Source organism: Anolis sagrei, chromosome 3 (genome assembly GCF_037176765.1).
Source record: "Anolis sagrei isolate rAnoSag1 chromosome 3, rAnoSag1.mat, whole genome shotgun sequence".
Taxonomy (NCBI): Eukaryota; Metazoa; Chordata; class Lepidosauria; order Squamata; family Dactyloidae; genus Anolis; species Anolis sagrei.
In genome coordinates this window covers 159721326-159740680 of record NC_090023.1, presented here as the reverse complement: position 1 = coordinate 159740680, position 19355 = coordinate 159721326, and the positions used below count along the sequence as shown (strand labels likewise).

Sequence of the window (19355 nt, the reverse complement as noted above, 5' to 3'; positions counted from 1 at the left end):
TAAATCCCAGCAACTCCCAAATGATAAAATCAATCTATCCCCCGCTCAAACCCCACCACTATCCAAATTTGGGCATATCGGGTATGTGTGCGAAATTTGGTCCAGTGAATGAAAATACATCCTGCATTACGAATCATAACAGGAGCAAAATTACAGTTATGAAGTAGCAAGATAATGTTATGGTTGAGGGTCACTACAACATAAAGAACTGAATTAAGGGGTCGCGGCATTAAGAAGGTTGAAAAACACTGCTCTAGGAGAAGAAATACAAATGGGATCAGAAAAATTGCAGTTGCCCTGAAGAAGCTTTTCGATCCCATTACCTCTGAGAGTCTTCTCTTGCCTTGTAGCGAACTAATCCTTTACCTGGATTGATTTTCAGACTTGGCACTCAATTATGCAGCTAATTGGCAGTCACCCTATCACTGCATTGATGGGATTTCTTGAATATCCTCCAAGGTTTTTCCTTTTCACTGTGAAGAAGTTCAAGCTGCAATACATTGATGAGTCACTGCGGAGCTGGAGAGGGACCGTGAGCTTAGTGAGGGCTATTACCGCAGGACAGCAGCAGTCCTACATAACTGTTTTGAGGATGTGTTTCATCACATCGGCATCGTTTTACCAGAATCCCTCAACGTACCCAGTAGTGCTGGGTGGAAATTATACACATTTAAAATGAATGAATAGGGTGCTTCTAACACAATCTAAGCCCATTTTCATTAAAGAGAGCTGACCAAAGTAAAGGGGAACATCTCAAAAAGCAAGGGAGTGGGTTTCAACACATAGGCCATTCCACACAGCTGTATAACATCCACATTGAATTGGATTGTATGGCAGTGTGGACTCAGATAATCCAGTTCAAAGCAGATATTTTGCATTGATATTCTGGATTATATGACTGTGCGGAAGGGCCCTTAGAGCAGTGTTTCTCAACCTTCCAAATGCCGTGACCCATTAATACAGATCCTCATGTTGAGGTGACCCCCCAACCATAACATTATTTTCATTATTGCTTCATAACTATCATTTTGCTACTGTTATGAATTGTAATGCAAATATCCGATATGCAGGATGTATTTTCATTCACTGGACCAAATTTGGCACAAATACCCAATACACTCAAATTTGAATACTAGTGGGGTTGATTTTGTCATTTGGGAGTTGTAGTTGCTGGGATTTATAGTTCACCTACAATCAAAGAGCCTTCTGAACTCCACCAATGATGTTCTGTAAGCTACTCTGAGTCCCCTTCAGGGTGAGAAGGGCAGGGTATAAATCTATATAAGTAAAAATGTAATATTTGTTTGTGGTATTAACATAACTCAAAACCATTGGATGAATTGCCACCAAATTTGGCCACAAGACACCTACTAACCCAAGGAGTGACTATCACTTAAAAAAATTGATTTTGTAATTTGGGAGTTGTAGTTGCTGGGATTTATAGTTCACCTACAATCAAAGAGCCTTCTGAACTCCACCAATGATGTTCTGTAAGCTACTCTGTGTCCCCTTCAGGGTGAGAAGGGCAGGGTATAAATCTATATATGTAAAAATGTAATGTTTGTTTGTGGTATTAACATAACTCAAAACCATTGGATGAATTGCCACCAAAATTGGCCACAAGACACCTACTAACCCAAGGAGTGACCATCACTTTAAAAAAAATGATTTTGTCATTTGGGAGTTGTAGTTTCTGGGATTTATAGTTCACCTACAATCAAAGAGCCTTCTGAACTCCACCAATGAGGGAATTGAACCAAACTTGGCACACAGAACTCCCATGACCAACAGAAAATACTGGAAGAGTTTAGTGAGCATTGACCTTAAGTTTTGGAGTTCTAGCTCACCTATATCCAGAGAGCACTGTGGACTCAAACAATGATGGATCTGGACCTAACTTGGCACAAATACTCAATATGCCCAAATGTGAACACTGGTGGTGTTTGGGGGAAATAGACCTTGACAGTTGGGAGTTGTAGTTGCTGGGATTTATAGTTCACCTACAATCAAAGAGCATTCTGTCCATCAATGATAGAATTGGGCCAAACTCCTCACAGAGAACCCCCATGACCAACAGAAAATGCTGTGTTTTCTGATGTTCTTTGGTGACCCTTCTGACACCCCCTTGTGAACCCCCCAGGGGTCCCGACCCCCAGGTTGAGAATCACTGCCTTAGAGGATACCATTGTGCAGCTTCTCCATCAACTTTTAGGATGGGAGATAGAAAATTTGTTTTCTTGCATGATTCCTGTGTTTTTCAGTCCTTTAGAACAATATGTGTACAGGACTGAAGACAGATGTGGGTGAAGCTTAAACCAAGGGCTATTCCACACAGACCTATATCCCAGAATATCAAAACAGAAAATCCCACATTATCTGAGTGTGGACTCAGATAACCCAGTTCAAAGCAGATATTGTGGTATTTTCTGCCTTGATATTCTGGGATATAGGGCTGCATGGAAGGGCCCAAATAAAGTGCAAATTGTTGTTGTATTGTGCCTTCAAGTTGGGGCCCTTCCACACAACCATATAACCCAGAATATAAAGGCAGATAATCCACAATATCTGTTTTGAACTGGGTTATTTGAGTCCACTTTGCCATAAAATCCAGTTCTTGTGTGGAAGGGCTCTTCATTATTACTCATGGTGAACCTATCATGATATTTTCTTGGTTAGATTTGTGCCGTGGTGGGGATCTATTGCCTTTCTCTAAAGCTGAGACCTTATGATTTGCTCAAGGTCACTCAGTGGATTTCCATGGTTGGACAGGTTTCAAACCCTTGTCTCTTTGAGTTATTGTTCACCATTAAAACATTACTCCATTCTAGGTTCTTGTGGGTTTTTTCAGGCTATAGAGCCATGTTCTAGAGGCATTTCTCCTGACGTTTCGCCTGCATCTATGGCAAGCATCCTCAGAGGCATCCTCTATCTCTGAGGATGCTTGCCATAGATGCAGGCGAAACGTCAGGAGAAATGCCTCTAGAACATGGCTCTATAGCCCGGAAAAACCCACAAGAACCTAGTGATTCCAGCCATGAAAGCCTTCGACAATACATTACTCCATTCTGTTGGTCAGGACCTAAGCAAAAGGTGGGTGAGACCAGACCTTCCCCAGTCTCTCTTCTATTCCTTTACCTCTTGTTTTCTTCCTTGATCTCATATTGTTTCTTCTTCATCCTCTTCCTTCCTACACAGTGAGCTGCTTGTAGACAGCTCTTCCTGCCAGAAACCTCTCCATATACACACATCTGACTGCCCTTCTTCCTGTTTTTGTCTACCTTATCAGAGGACTGATTACTTGTGGATGGTTCCCATCCTCATTCCATCACTGCACCCATTTTGACTCCAACTCCTGTGTCTTTCACCTTCCTTCAGTCTTTCATTTTACCTCTCTCCTAGGAGATAGGGCCAAGAGATACCCATAACCTATAGTCTGAAAATTGACATAACGTTATCACTGTCAATTGCTATCAAGCCAGCTTTGACCTATGGCAACTCTATGAATGAGAGATCTCCAAGAGACCTATAATCAGGGGCGGCTCAACCCATTACGCAATGTAAGCATTTGCAGTATACTTGATTTTGCCCAGGGGCGCACTTGGGGGAAAATAGACCTTGACATATGCGAGTTGTAGTTACTGGGATGTATAGTTCACTTACAATCAAAGAGCATTCTGAACTCCACCAATGATGGAATTGAACCAAATATGGCACACAGAATTCCCACGACGAACAGAAAATATATATCAGTGATTGGTTGGGGGGGGGGGGAGGCGTGCCAAAATACTGTTTGCTTACCATTGTAAATTACCTAGGGCCACCTCTGCCTATAATGAATAGCCTGCTCACATCATGAATATTCAGGGTTGTGGCTTTCTTAATTTAGTCTGTCTACCTATACTCTTAGTATGGTATAGTATTTCTAGGTGCAAAGATTACTGCAGATGCAGACTGCAGCAGAAAATCAGGGGATGCTTACTTCTTGGGAGGAGAGCAATGACAAATCTCGTTTAAATAGTGAAAAGTAGAGACATCACACTGACAACAAAGATCCACATAGTCAAAGCAATGGTATTCCCCATAGTCACCTATGGATGTGAGAGCTGGACTATAAGGAAGGCTGAACGAAGGAAGATCGATGCTTTTGAACTGTGGTGTTGGAGGAAAGTTCTGAGAGTGCCTTGGACCACGAGAAGATCCAACCAGTCCATACGTCAGGAAATAAAGCCCGACAGCTCATTGGAGGGAAGAATAGTAGAGGCCAAGATGAAGTACTTTGGCCACATCATGAGAAGGAAGGAAAGCTTAGAGAAGACAATTATGCTGGGGAAAATGGAAAGAGAAAGGAAGAGCGGCCAACCAAGGGCAAAATGGATGGATGGGATCCTTGAAGTGACTGGATTGACCTTGAAGGAGCTGGGGGTGGTGACGGCCGACAGGGAGCTCTGGTGTGGGCTGGTCCATGACGTCATGAAGAGTCGGAAATGACTGAATGAATGAACAACAAAAACCTCTAGTCTGGTCTTCCTCCTTTTTCCACTGCCTGCCACTTTGCCAACGAGTATAGTAAGAAGTCATGTGATCCATGATATATCCATGTATGGCTGTCTCAGTTTTAGCACCTAGGGAGAGTTTAGGGTTGCTTTGCTCGAGGATTCATTTATTTGTCTTCTTAGCAATCCATAGTATGTATCCGCGGGACTCTTCTCCATTACCACATTTCAAATCAGTTGATTCTTTCCCAGTCAGCTTTGTTAAATATCCAGTTTTTGCAGCCACACATAAAAACCAGAAAGAGAAAACATGGATGACTTTAAATCCAGTATCTTTGCATATTGAATCTTATCTAGTTCCTTCATCGTTGCCATCACTACTTTAGGATCTCACTTCTAATGTTCAAAAACATTAATGGAGAAGAGTTCATTTTAGCTCCCATCAGATGACTTGGGTTGATAGAAACAGAAATTGAAAAACAGATGAAGGGCTACATAAGCCCTAGTTTAAGGAGAGAACGGATGAGCTAACTCAGTGTTTTTTAACCTTCTGAATGCTGCAACCCCCATTAATACAGATCCTCATGCTGTGGTGACCCCCAACCATAAAATTATTTTTGTTGCTACTTCGTAACTGTAATTTTGCTACTGTTATGAATCGTAATGTAATTATCTGATATGCAGGATGTATTTTCATTCACCGGACCAAATTTGGCACAAATATCCAATACGCCCAGATTTTAATACTGGTTGGATTGGGGCGGGGAAAGAATTGATTTTGCCATTTGGGAGTTGTAGTTGCTGGGATTTATAGTTCACCTACAATCAAAGAGCATTCTGAACTCCACCAATGATGGAATTTAACCAGTCTTGGTACACAGAATTCCCACAACCAAGAGAAAATGCTCAAAGGGTTTGGTGGGCATTGACCTTGAGTTTTGGAGTTATAGTTCACCTATATCCAGAGAGCACTGTGGACTCAAACAATGATGGATCTGGACCAAACTTGACATGAATACTCATTATGCCCAAATGTGAACACTGGTGGAGTTTGGGGAAAATAGACCTTGACATTTGGGAGTTGTAGTTGCTGGGATTTATAGTTCACCTACAGCCAAAGAGCATTCTGAACCCCACCAATGATAGAATTGAGCCAAACTTCTCACACAGAACCCTCACGACCAACAGAAAATACTGTTTTCTGATAGTCTTTGTTGACCCCTCTGACACCCCTTCATGACTGACCCCCAGGTTGAGAAACACTGAGCTAACTGGAAGATAGCAAAAATATGGAGCTGGAGGATCAGTGTGATAGAAAAAATGATGCACAGTGGACAGAGATTTGCATGCAATTTCTGGTCATGAAGCAAAGAAAAAGAAAAACTTTCACCCACAGCCTGGATCTCTAGAGCACTGTTTCGTATACTGTGGCTCCTGGCCCCAAATGAGATCCCATTCGCACAAAAGTGGGATCCCAGAAATTTTGGCAACAGTAAACATTTTCTCACCGTCATCTAGTGGCTGTTTTAGACATTGACTTGAATCTGTTGTACAGTGTTTACAGTGAACTCTGAAGGGGATACTTCCACTGTGCTTCATAAAAAAGAAAACCAGCCTATTTAGCAAGCCTTGTAAATGCTGATTTCTTATCAGTAAATGTTTGATTTTATACCTATTTTATAGACCTATAAAAACCTGGAATCACATAAAAATTTCTCGGGCTAAAAGGGGTCATGAGAGGAAAAGTTGAAGTAGCACTGCTCTAGACAACAAGGGCTTGGATGTATGTTTGGGATGGGGGGAATTACAATCTTCTGATTTAGCATCCCAAAAAGTCAGAAGATACACTTTTTTAGTGTCAGGAGCAACTTGAGAAACTGCGAGTCGCTTCTGTAGTGAGAGAATTGGCCGTCTGCAAGGACGTTGCCCAGGGGACGCCTGGATGTTTTGATGTTTTACCATCCTTGTGGGAGGCTTCTCTCATGTCCCTGCATGGAGAGCTGGAGCTGATAGAGCAGGGTTTCTCAACCTGGGGGTCGGGACCCCGGGGGGGGGGGTCGCAAGGAGGTGTAAGAGGGGTCGCCAAAGACCGTCAGAAAACACAGTATTTTTGTGGGTCATAGGGGTTCTGTGGGGGATGTTTGGCACAATTCTATCACTGTTGGGGTTCAGAATGCACTTTGATTGTAGGTGAAGTATAAATCCCAGCAACTACAACTCCCAAATGTCACAGTCTATTTCCCCCAAAGTCCACCTATGTTCACATTTGGGCATATTGAGTATTTGTGTCACGTTTGGTCCAGATCCATCATTGTTTGAGTCCACAGTGCTCTCTGGATGGAAGTGAACTACAACTCCAAAACTCAAGGTCAATACTAACCAAACCCTTCCAGTATTTCTGTTGGTCGTGGGAGTTGTGTGCCAAGTTTGTTTCGATTCCCTCATTGGCGGAGTTCAGAATGCTCTTTGATTGTAGCTGAACTATAAATCCCAGCAACTACAACTCCCAAATGACAAAATCAATCCCTGCCCAACCCCACCGGTATTTGAATTTGGGCATAATGGGAATTTGTGCCAAATTTGGTTTAGTGAATGAAAATACATCCTGCATATCAGATATTTACATTATAATTCATAACAGTAGGAAAATTACAGTTATGAAGTAGCAATGGAAATAATGTTATGGTTGGGGGTTACCACAACATGGAGAACTGTATTAAGGGGTCATGGCATTAGGAAGGTTGAGAAACACTGTGATAGAGGGATTCGAACCTGTGACCTGTCATTCTTCAGTCCCGCCAGCACAAGGGTTTAACCCACTGTGCCACCGGGGGCTCCAAGAAGATACACTGGTGTCTCAGGTCATCAGTGTATCTTCTGGTGTTTTCTTCTGATTGGGCTTGAGACGCAATAGATGAATGGGCCTAGTTTTGATCTGAGAAGGTACACTGATGTCCCAGGTCAAAACTAGCCCATGCATCTGTTGTGTCTCAAGCCCAATCAGAAGAAAATACCAGAAGATCCAACAAAGTTTTATTTTTCTGTGCAGCAAAAGGTGCAGGAAGAGTCCTTCCTTAAAGATGAGCACACCAAACACTAGAGCAGTGGTTCTCAACCTGGGTTCTCCAGATGTTTTTGGCCTACAACTCAGGGCCATAGCCAGAAAAAAATTTCGGGAGGGGTTGAAATTTTCAGGGGGGGGGGGGTTGGAAATTTTATGGGGGGGGGTTAAAACCTGCCTCCTAGGTCACGTTAAAGCAAAGAGCACAGGAGGGGGCAGAGCAGTCTTCAATAGCCTGCAGCTCTGTCCCTGTCAACCACCTCCACCAAGTCTGGCCTCCTTAATGAGAGCATTCAACACCCCTCCCCCCCAACTTGGTTACTTCGCTACATCACAAGTAATGACAGTGTGAATAAATTGTCAGTATTTGCCTGAGATAGTGCTTGCAGTTCTGGAGGGACTGTTGATTTTTTGCATCTCATAGATGTAGCATGGGGATTTGGTTAACTAGTTAAAATTCATGAGTAAACTAGGTTTTTTTAAAAATCTGAAACATTTCGGGGGGGGGGGGTTGAACCCCTAAAACCATCCCCTCGCTACAGGCCTGCTACAACTCCCAGAAATCCCAGTTTGCCAGCTGTTAGGATTTCTGGGAGTTGAAGGCCAAAACCATCTGGGGACCCCAGGTTGAAAACCACAGCACTAGAGGTATCTTGGTTTATACTCAAAGTGCAGAAACTTATCACAAATGTTTAACATTCCATCAGTTAAGGAATTATATAACTTGCACATGCGTATAACTGCTGTTGCTTATATACATCCCATCGTAAGCTTGGGGGCGCCCTTTCATTGGCTATGCTCCCACCTTTGGGTGTGATTGTTAGTGTGCTAATGAGCTCTAGGTCACTGTAATTTAAACACAGAGACCTTGGTACATGAATAACAGCATTCTTGGAGCTAGTTTCGACTTCCTAGAACAAGTTAACACTATGTATCAACACCACGTAAAACTGAGAATTTCTTGCAGAGGTGAGTTTGGAGAGGCAAAGTATTCTGTATCACAGATGCCCTGTGTGTTTACTTGATAAGTGTGGGGGGCAGCGAACATCGGTAATGAACATCAAGTTGTGGGGGAGTAGCATTTCATTTTTTTAATAATTTTTTATTGCAATGGTATCCATCTAATACACCAAAATAAACTTACTTTATATACATCCATAAACCATTGCATTTTTGCCCCCTTTATTTTCCTCCCCCCCACTCCAACTTCACAAAGCATTTTTTAAGTGCAAGCCAGTCCAGGAGTCTGTCCATTTTCTCCTTTATCTGATCATTAGTTTTCCCTTCTTCATTTCACATATATTAACCAGTTCTCTTTGATTATTTTTATTTTTATACTAGCCGTCCCCTGCCATGTGTGCTGTGGCCCACTCTGGTGGTCGCCGGGGGTTCTGTGTGGGAGGTTTGGCCCAATTCTATCATTGCTGGGGTTCAGAATGCTTTGTGATTGTAGGTGAACTACAAATCCCAGCAACTACAACTCCCAAATGTCAAGATTCTATTTTTCCCCAAACTCCACCAGTGTTTACATTTGGGCATATTGAGTATTCGTGTAGAGTTTGGTCCAGATCTATCATTGTTTGAGTCCACAGTGCTCTCTGGATGTAGGTGAACCACAACTCCAAAACCAAAGGACACTGCCCACCAAACCCTTCCAGTATTTTCAGTTGGTCATGGGAGATCTGTTTGCCAAGTGTGGTTCAATTCCATCATTGGTGGGGTTCAGAATGCTCTTTGATTGTAGGTGAACTATAAATCCCAGCAACTATAACTCCCAAATGACAAAATCAATTTGTTTGAGTGAAGGACATACATTGGGTTGTTAGATGTCTTGTGTCCAAATTTGGGGTCAATTCATCAAGTGTTTTTGAGTTCTGTTAATCCCACAAACAAACATTACATTTTTATTTATATAGATTCCATGGGATATCTTGTTGTATTAATCCCATAATATCCTATTGTACTTGTTAATTCTATCTGTCCATTGTCCATTTTTTAATCTTTCCATCCCAATGCTATAGCGGCAAGGGCTGATTTAACCATCGCCATCAGAACCCTGGTTATGAGGAAAGGAACCCCAGGTATTGAAGGATAGCTGGCTCTGTGGGAAAGGGTGCCAGACCCTCTTTGCAACCAGTGTTGTTCTCTACAAACCACACCGACACAGCATCTAGCCCTCAGAGGGACGGAGCTTCTACATTGACACTATAATCCAGTTTGGAACCAGTTCAAAAGGATGCAGTTTCACTGCAGAATGATTAGATTGACAGGTCTGAAAGATATTTGAGGCTAAGAAAAAGATTACATTGGAACCTAGCCGCAACAAGCAACCTAGCTTCAAACTGCTTTGCAGGGTTTGTTCTGTTTTTACATTTCCCAGAAAGTTGTGCATCAGTGCACCAGAGATGTATGAGTGAAAAAAAGGGAACATGACTGTTAGCATCTTAAGTAATCTATTTCCCCTTCCAGGGGGTTGACCAGCCCCACTCTGCCCAGCCAATGGGATTTTGGCCTGCATCAATAGGAGTCTAGTGTCTAGATCCAGGGAAGTCACACTACCCCTCTATTTCTGCCTTGGTTAGACCACACCTGGAATATTGTGTCCAATTCTGGGCTCCACAATAGAAGAGAGATATTGACAAGCTGGAATGTGTCCAGAGGAGGGTGACTAAAATAATCAAGGGTCTGGAGAACAAGCCCTATGAGGAGTGGCTTAAAGAGCTGGGCATGTTTAGCCTGAAGAAGAAAAGGCTGAGAGGAGACATGATAGCCATGTATAAATTTACTTTTACTTTACTTACTTAGGTAATCCCTCATTGGCCAAGTAAGATAGTCTTCCAGGATCAGTATTCTGGTGAGTCCGTAGGTGACTGTGGAGCCCTATTCTTGATCTGCATCTTTTCCCGCAGTGAGGGCATTGATTTCCAGGTGGAAGGCGGTCTCGGTCGGGGTTGGCTTGACACGCCTTCCTCTTTGCACATTTCTCTCTTTCGTCCTCTATTTGTGCCTCTTCAAATTCTGCAGCACTGCTGGTCACAGCTGACCTCCAGCTGGAGCGCTCAAGGGCCAGGGCTTCCCAGTTCTCAGTGTCTATGCCACAGTTTTTAAGGTTGGCTTTGAGCCCATCTTTAAATCTCAGCCTTTGTAAGCCGTATCGAGTCCTTCAGGAGATTTTGCGGGGTATAAATAAAGTTAATAATAATAATAATAATAATAATAATAATAATAATTTTCCTGCCCACCAACATTCCATCTTCCGTTTTGGGAGATGGTGGTTGGGCACCCAGACAATGTGGACAATCCAGCGGAGCTGATGGCGGTAGACCATCGCTTCAATGCTGGTGGTCTTTGCTTCTTCCAGCATGTATAAATACATGAGAGGAAGTCATAGGGAGAAGGGAGCAAGCTTGTTTTCTGCTGTCCTGAAGACTAGGACGTGGGACATTGGCTTCAAACTACAGGAAAGGAGATTCCATCTGAATATAAGGAAGAACTTCCTGACTGTGAGAGCTGTTCAGCAGTGGAACTCTCTGCCCTGGAGTGTGGTGGAGACTCCATCTTCGGAAACTTTTAAACAGAGGCTGGATGGTCATCCGTCAGGGGTGCTTCGAATGCAATTTTCCTGCTTCTTAGCAGGGAGTTGGACTGGATGACCCATGAGGTTTCTTCCAACTCTATGATTCCATGATTCTAAGTTGGCTTCAAATTGCATTATATGGTCAGTGTAGAAGTGGCCTGAGGAAGTGGGCGGGTGATGGGTGCTATTATGTACATATGATGCTACTTTTAGGGCATGCTGGGAAATTATGATGACACACAATTCATAGACCCACTTGTCTAATGCAGTAGCCCTCAAGGTTGGGGGTCAGGTTGCAGCGCAAGGGTACAGCCTGCCTGCTTATTGAAGATTTTTCTATACATATGCCATTTCTTCCATTCCCACCCACAATTTCATTTCCCAGCGGAAGAGATGCAAAGAAAAGAGATGGGTATGCTTGCCAATTGACAGTAGTGATAGGGACAAGTTGAACTTGTAACATCACACACCCAGGCTGCAGGCAAAAAGGTTGATCTGCCATGATCGGATCCCTTTTGTTTGCAACAGCTGTCCTTTGCTGGCAAAGCTCTGTGCTGCCAGATCTGATTTCATTCCAGGCACAAGAGATGCATCAAGTCTGAGTCACTGGGTGCGGTCTTTAAAGAACACAGAAAAGGCCGGACAAGCTTGGAATCGCATTACTAAACTGCCTCCTTCTGGCTTTGTATCTCCTGTTGTTTGGATGTTTTCAACTCAGACATTATTTGCAGGGGCCTGTTCTTAGCTATGACAGTCACCATGGTGCTGGAGTATAGCACCATGCTATACTTGTGGCTCCTCCATGATGACATGATGGCAACAGTCTTGGACAGCAATGGCTCCCAAAGTGACCGATTTAAGGTGGAATCAGGTGTCAAACAGGGATGTGTTATTGCCCCAACCTTATTTTCCATCTTCATTGCTATGATACTTCACCTTGTTTATGGGAAGCTTCCCATCGGAGTAGAAATCATCTATTAGACAGATAGCAAACTATTTAACCTTAACAGACTGAAAGCCAAAACCAAGGTTACAACAACATCTGTTATAGAACTCCAATATGCTGATGACCATGTCATCTGTACGCATTCAGAAGAAGACCTACAAGTTGTCAGAGTCAGACGATGCCCAGTGGAAGGAATGCTAGATCAGCAGACACTGAGTTGCAAAATAAGGACTCTGCAGGCTTTGAGTTACAAAAGAAACTAAGTTTACTAAGCACATTCAACAGACATTAGGCTTGGGCGGTTTCGTTGGTTAATTTCGTAATTCGTTATTAATTCGTATTTAAATTAGGTTACGATCCAATATTGAGCCATGCAGGAATTGTGTGAGGAGTAATAAAGATTCGAAACAATTTCGTAATTATTTCATAATTATTTCTTAATTATTTTCGAATGTCTGGTGCAAGTTTTATACTTGTTGTTTGTTTTATCACACCAACAGTCAACAACAGAGGGAGAGGGGAGCTTCAGAAGTTCCTCCTGTCCCATTTGGAGGTTTTTTTAGCATGTTGCGCAATTTCGTCCGCCATTAACGAATCGATTCGTAATTTTACGAAATTTCGTAAATTTCGAAACTTTTTAAAGGAAAATTTCGGAATTATTTTAAAAAACGAAATGCAAGGATCCCCTAAAAACAAAACGAGTTTAGAACCAAATTTTTCTGTGGTTACCCAAGCCTAACAGACATGTCTTACTACAGCGAGCTACAATTCAGGAACTAGTCAAAACGAAAGCTTCTTCACATCTGCTTATCTTCTCTTGCTGAGACTGGTTACTCCCTTCTGTTCCCAACAAGAGCAAACCTTATCTTCCTTTTCTCAAGTTCACTTAATCACAGCATCATAGTATAAACATTCTACACAGCATTTCTAATTCACAGTGGCATCCATATTTGCAATACATAGAAGCACATTTAAAACACATACATAACTAAATTAATCCTGACACAAGTCACTCTAAACACCTTTGCAGAAGCATACGAGAAGCTCAGCCTGTCATTGAATGTTGAGAAAACCAAAGTGCTCTTCCAGCAGTCACCAGCCGATCCCTCTCCAATGCCAGAAATACAGCTTAATGGTGTAACATTAGTAAATGTTGACCATTTCCGCTACCTTGGCAACCACCTCTCTCTCAAAAAAAGTCAACATCGACACTGAAATAAAACACAGCCTGAGCTCTGTGAGTGCAGCATTTTTCCAAATGAAGCACAGAGCGTTTGAGGACCGGGACATCCGTAGGGATACCAAGGTGCTTGTTTATAAAGCTATTGTCCTTTCAATGCTTCTATATACCTGTGAGACGTGGACTATCTACATACGTCACATGCAACTCCTAGAATGATTCCATCAGCGTTGTCTCCAAAAAATCCTGCAAATCTCTTGTGCTGGAAGCAGGAAAGGCCACCAGCATTGGTCCGCCATCAACTCCACTGGACCAGCCACATTGTCCGGATGCCCGACCGCCGTCTCCCAAAGCAGTTGCTCCGAACTCAAGAATGGAAAATGGAATGTTGGAGGAAAGGAAAATACGGACTCAAAGCCAACCTTAAAAACTCTGGCATAGACACTGAAAACTGGGAAACCCTGGCCCCTGAGCGCTCCAGCTGGAGGTCAGCTATGACCAGCAGTGCTGTAGAATTTGAAGAGGAACAAATGGAGGGCAAAAGAGAAAAACATGCTAAGAGGAAGGCGCATCAAGCCAACCTCGAACGGGACCGCCTTCCACCTGGAAACCAATGCCGTCACTGCAGGAGAACATGCAGATCAAGAATAGGGCTCCACACTGCAGTGAAGTGGTGCAGGTGTGCATGTGCGAGATCTGAGAGGCAGAGAAGGAGGTATAGTTATAGGAAAATTACCATATTGAAATCAAATCTGATGCTTTTAAAAAATTTATTTGGTGTGCGTTGGAAGAAGGTAGTCTTATACGGCGAGTACATCCCAAACTCTATATTGTAATTGGAAAAGTTGGGGGTCGTCTTATACGCCCAGTTGTTTTATATGCTGGAATATGAGGTATACATATTTTAACTTATTGTATCTGTATGTTTTTAACTGTTGCCTAGCATTGAATTCTTGCTGTTAGCTGTTCTGAGTCTCTCCACTGAGGTAGAGAAGAACGGGATATAACAGTTCTAAGTAAATAAATAATACTTAAGAGAGGCCTTTCTGCATGGTTTGAACCTCTGTGGTTATAGGCATAGTAAAATAATCACTGGGTCTCCAGTGAATTCCCAGCTTGGGGTCTTCCTGAGGTTTTAGATTCCACCGACCATCACTCCCAAGCCAGATGGAGAGGTCTGGAGTTTGCACTACACAAAGCATTGTCTGCCTGCCCATGGCATTATTTAATGTTTTAATGTCCTGTGATGGCAGGTGGCTGAGAGTGTGGTGTGTGTCTCAGTTAACCCATGATGACCTTTAAATCCATCAAACTGAATTAAGTGATGTGCTCAGCTTCACAATTTTGTTTTCGAGCAACCCAGCTAAACAGGCATGGGCTTGACTAGGCTCTTTGTGATGCCTGCAGTTATTTTCTTTTACCTTCCAGCTCTATTATAAGCAATGGGTGTGGTGGTGCATGAGTCATTCTTCCTTGACCCAGTCAGCTCCATAAACATGTGACAACTCGTGCAGCGGAGAGTGAAGGATACAGCTCTGTTGAAAATATGGCTGAGTGGGATTTTTAGGTCCCGTGTAAGTTGCCAGAGAAGCAAAAAAGCAAAGCATTCTCACTCTCCCCACTCCCTTCCTTGTTATTTTAGAGAGAGAAAAACAGCAAGCAGTATAATCTCCATATCTGCAGGACTAGTTTCACTTACCCACAAAAAAATCTCTTTAGGCATTTTCTAGGTCTTCTAGTGCAATTCTGTTGTATGCCTCCAGCAGATATTGTTCCCTTTGATAGAGTTCATAGAATCAGAATCATAGAATCAAAGAGTTGGAAGAGACCTCATGGGCCATCCAGTCCAACCCCCTGCCAATAAGCAGGAATATTGCATTCAAATCACCCCTGACAAATGGTCATCCAGCCTCTGCTTAAAAGCTTCCAAAGAAGGAGCCTCCACCACACTCCGGGGCAGAGAGTTCGACTGCTGAACGGCTCTCACAGTCAGGAAGTTCTTCCTAATGTTCAGATGGAATCTCCTCTCTTGTAGTTTGAAGCCATTGTTCCGCGTCCTAGTCTCCAAGGAAGCAGAAAACAAGCTTGCTCCCTCCTTCCTGTGGCTTCCTCTCACATATTTATACATGGCTATCATGTCTCCTCTCAGCCTTCTCTTCTTCAGGCTAAACATGCCCAGTTCCCTAAGCCGCTCCTCATAGGGCTTGTTCTCCAGACCCTTGATCATTTTAGTCGCCCTCCTCTGGACACATTCCAGCTTGTCAATATCTCTCTTGAATTGTGGTGGAATATTGGACACAATATTCCAGATGTGGTCTAACCAAAGCAGAATAGAGGGGTAGCATTACTTCCTTAGATCTAGACACTATGCTCCTATTGATGCAGGCCAAAATCCCATTGGTTCAGTATAATCCATGTTTCCATATTAGTCCAGTAATACGAGGGGTATTTTTTAAGTAAGGTCCGTTTTGTTGTAGACACTAGTAGTTTGCGCGCATACTGCAACGAGCGCGTGTGTCGTGTACCAGCATGCCTCGGGAAAAACTGTGCTCAGTTTCCACTCTGTAGCTAACCTGTACAGTTCTGTTCTGTGCTTTAAAAATGTTTAAGACTATCAACTCACCCTCCGCATGTGAGGTTCGCTCAGTGATACGGTTTTTGTTAGCAAGGAACCTGCCTGCTGCAGAAATTCATCGACAGATTTGTGAAGTGTATGGTGATACTGTTAAGAGTGAAAGCAAAGTGCGTAAGTGGGTACAATTCAAAGATGGTCGTGACAACGTCCATGATGAGGACCGCTCTGGTCGCCCTTCTTTAATTACAGACGATTTGGTGGCTTCAGTTGAAGCGAGGATTCATGAGAACAGGCGCTTCACAATAACAATAATAAAAATCTTTGAATTGTCGTACCCACTTACGCACTTTGCTTTCACTCATAACAGTATCACCGTACACTTCACAAATCTGTCGATGAATTTCTGCAGCAGGCAGGTTCCTTGCTGACAAAAACCGTATCACTGAGTGAACCTCACATGCGGAGGGTGAGTTGATAGCCTTAAACATTTTTAAAGCACAGAACAGAACCGTACAGGTTAACTACAGAGCGGAAACTGAGCACAGTTGTTCCCAAGGCATGCCGGTACACGACGCATGCGCTAGTTGCGGTATGCGCGCAAACTACTAGTGTCTACAACAAAACGGACCTTACTTAAAAAATACCCCTCGTATATTCCCCGTGGATAAGGGCATCAATCTGTTCCTTTAGCTTACATTAATTTGTGTCTGATAACAATGGGGCTCCTGGGTGGAATAAAGTTGAGCCATTTAACAAGTGATTGGCATATGGGCAACTGTACCACCTGATAGGACCCAACTCTGGTCACAGAATAAAATCAGTGGCAATCAAAATGTACACCATGCTTGTAATGATACAACTGACCAAATCCATGGTATAAAATTTTACAGTTTGGCTTTTTGTTCATCTCTAATAGGCTATGGAGGGAGCCCTTTGTGGCACAGTGGGTTAAACAGCTGAGCTGCTGAACTTGCTGACTGAAAGGTTGGCAGTTCGAATTTGGGGAGTGGGGTGAGCTCCTGCTGTTAGCCCCAGCTTCTGCCAACCTGGCAGTTCAAAAAAATGCAAATGTCAGTAGATCAATAGGTACAGCTTCAGCAGGAAGGTAACGGCACTCCCTGCAGTTATGCCAGCCACATGACCTTGGAGGTTTTTGTTTTTTTTTGTCATGTCAGGAGCGACTTGAGAAACTGCAAGTCGCTTCTGGTGTGAGAGAATTGGCCGTCTGCAAGGATGTTGCCCAGGGGACGCCCGGATGATTTAATGTTTTTCTCATCCTTGTGGGAGGCTTCTCTCATGTCCCTGCATGAAGACCTGGAGCTGATAGAGGGAGGTCATCCGCCTCTCCCCAGATTCGAACCTGCAACCTGTCGGTCTTCAGTCCTGCCGGCACAAGGGTTTAACCCACTGCGCCACTGGGGGCTCCTACCTTGGAGGTGTCCACAGGCAACACCATCTCTTTGACTTAGAAATGGAGATTAGCATGCACACACACACTGAGTCGGACATGACTAGACTTAATGTCAAGGGGAAACCTTTACCTTTACTTAATAGACTATGAAAGTGTTAGCAGTATCTTTAACACACATAGGAATAAAACAAATATACTCTCCCTATCCTCCAAAAAAAAGGGGAGAAAGGAATAAAAGAATCCAATACTACAAAAATCTTCAACAAAAAGCTATGGATCACTAAATATTTGATAAAATCCAGTTTTTAGGACTACTAAGCTGGTTTTCATACTATTAAATTGTTATTTTCATATTATATTATTGGGTTGTTGTAGGTTTTTTCGGGCTATATGGCCATGGTCTAGAGGCATTCTCTCCTGATGTTTCGCCTGCATCTATGGCAACAGGCCCATAGCCAGGATTTCGATTTGGGGGGGGGGGGGATGAGTTTTTTTCAGGGGGGTTTTAAGGGGGGGCTGAGTTTCCGGGGGGGGGGGGGGCTGAGTCTGAGTGAAAGAGGGTCTAGCCTAGCAAACCTTTTGTATCATTACCCCAATACCCCCATGCATATGGGATATATTAAGTATGGTGATCAGATCATGATATGAATAAACATAACAGTTTAAATAATGTACCAGTAAGGCCTTTTTGCAGACTACCATGAGAATTTCGGGGGGGGGGGGCTGAAGCCCCTCAAGCCCCTCCCCCCCCCCCCCCCCCCCCGGCTACATGCCTGTATGGCAAGCATCCTCAGAGAAAGTGAGGATGCTTGCCATACACCTCACTACCTCTGAGGATGCTTCTCATAGATGCAGGTGAAACGTCAGGAGAGAATGCCTCTAGACCATGGCCATATAGCCCCAAAAAAACCTACAACAACCCAGTGATTCCGGCCATGAAAGCCTTCGACAATATTATATTATTTTCACAAGCATTATTGAGTTTTCAGTGAAAGATTTTCCTAGTACATATTAAATTATTGTATTTATTTTATTTCAAGTTTTAATTTGTATCCCAGTTCTGGGTTAAGTTAGGGAACAAAAACAATGCAGTCTTAAAAGGCTGTTCTGGTGTGTATGTATTTCTAGTCTCTTTCTTTCTGTGTTTGATTTTTTTGCCTTTGAATGGTTTCTCAAACATGCCACTTGTCTAAAGTGCCATCTTGTCATTGATGCGGGAAATATTTTTCTTTGGTGACTCACCTCTGCTACGTTATCATGTAACAATGAACGTAAATTGATGGGAGAGTTCTAGAAAAAACAATCAAGGATCTATGTAAACAAGACTCATAATATTTTTCTTTTCTTTTTTTTTTACAGGGGCCAAAACCAAAGAGGGTGTAGTACAGAGTGTCACTTCAGGTAAGAAAGGAATGAATTATTGTGCTGTGCATTAGAGAGTACATTCCATTGTATGCCTTCGGTTCACTCCTATAAGTAAAACTACATATTTGTTCATCAACCTGTAACAATGATTTTTCTATGTGACTTCAGTTGTCTCCTAGTGGAAGCTCCACGGTGTCATCTGGGTTGGCCCTACGGTTAGGTTCAGTGAGGCAACAAATCTTAGGGGCAAGAGAATGACAGTATGGTCTTGGAGGAGAGAGTTGTATGAGTAGCACACAACTTTCTTCCTTCACATTTGGTTTTGAACTAATCAGCCAATCTTGAACCAAGACTGAACTCTCACTCTGATCATCTTCTGTACATGAATGCTGGGGTTCAAGTGGAGTATGACATCTTAACCCAGTGGTTCTCAACCTGTGGATCTCCAGGTGTTTTGGCCTACAACTCCCAGAAATCCCAGGCAGTTTACCAACTGTTAGGATTTCTGAGAGTTGGGGACCAAAACATCTGGGAACCCACAGGTTGGGAACCACTGTCATAACCTTTACTTCAAGAAACCTCACTGCCTCGGGCAGCAATTGATGACATGTCATTTTCGTGGCAGTCATTCTCACCCAAGTTCCATCCCCTGTGGGGAATACACTGCACTTCGACAGGTGCCATTGTCCATCACTGAAAGTGACATCCTGGTCACCTTTGGAGTGGATTCTTCCGCTGTTTTGGAAG

At 43.1% G+C, this 19355-nt stretch overlaps 1 protein-coding gene across 2 annotated transcripts in view; it reads left to right on the top strand.

Moving 5' to 3' along the window:
• Window positions 1–19355, top strand: part of SNCG (synuclein gamma) — a 62092-nt gene that overhangs the window by 12521 nt on the left and 30216 nt on the right. For both annotated transcript variants that reach the window (XM_060768984.2, XM_060768985.2), the window contains exon 2: window positions 18603–18644. In XM_060768984.2, coding sequence (XP_060624967.1) covers window positions 18603–18644 — 42 coding nt within the window. The remainder of the gene's footprint in view (window positions 1–18602; window positions 18645–19355) is intronic.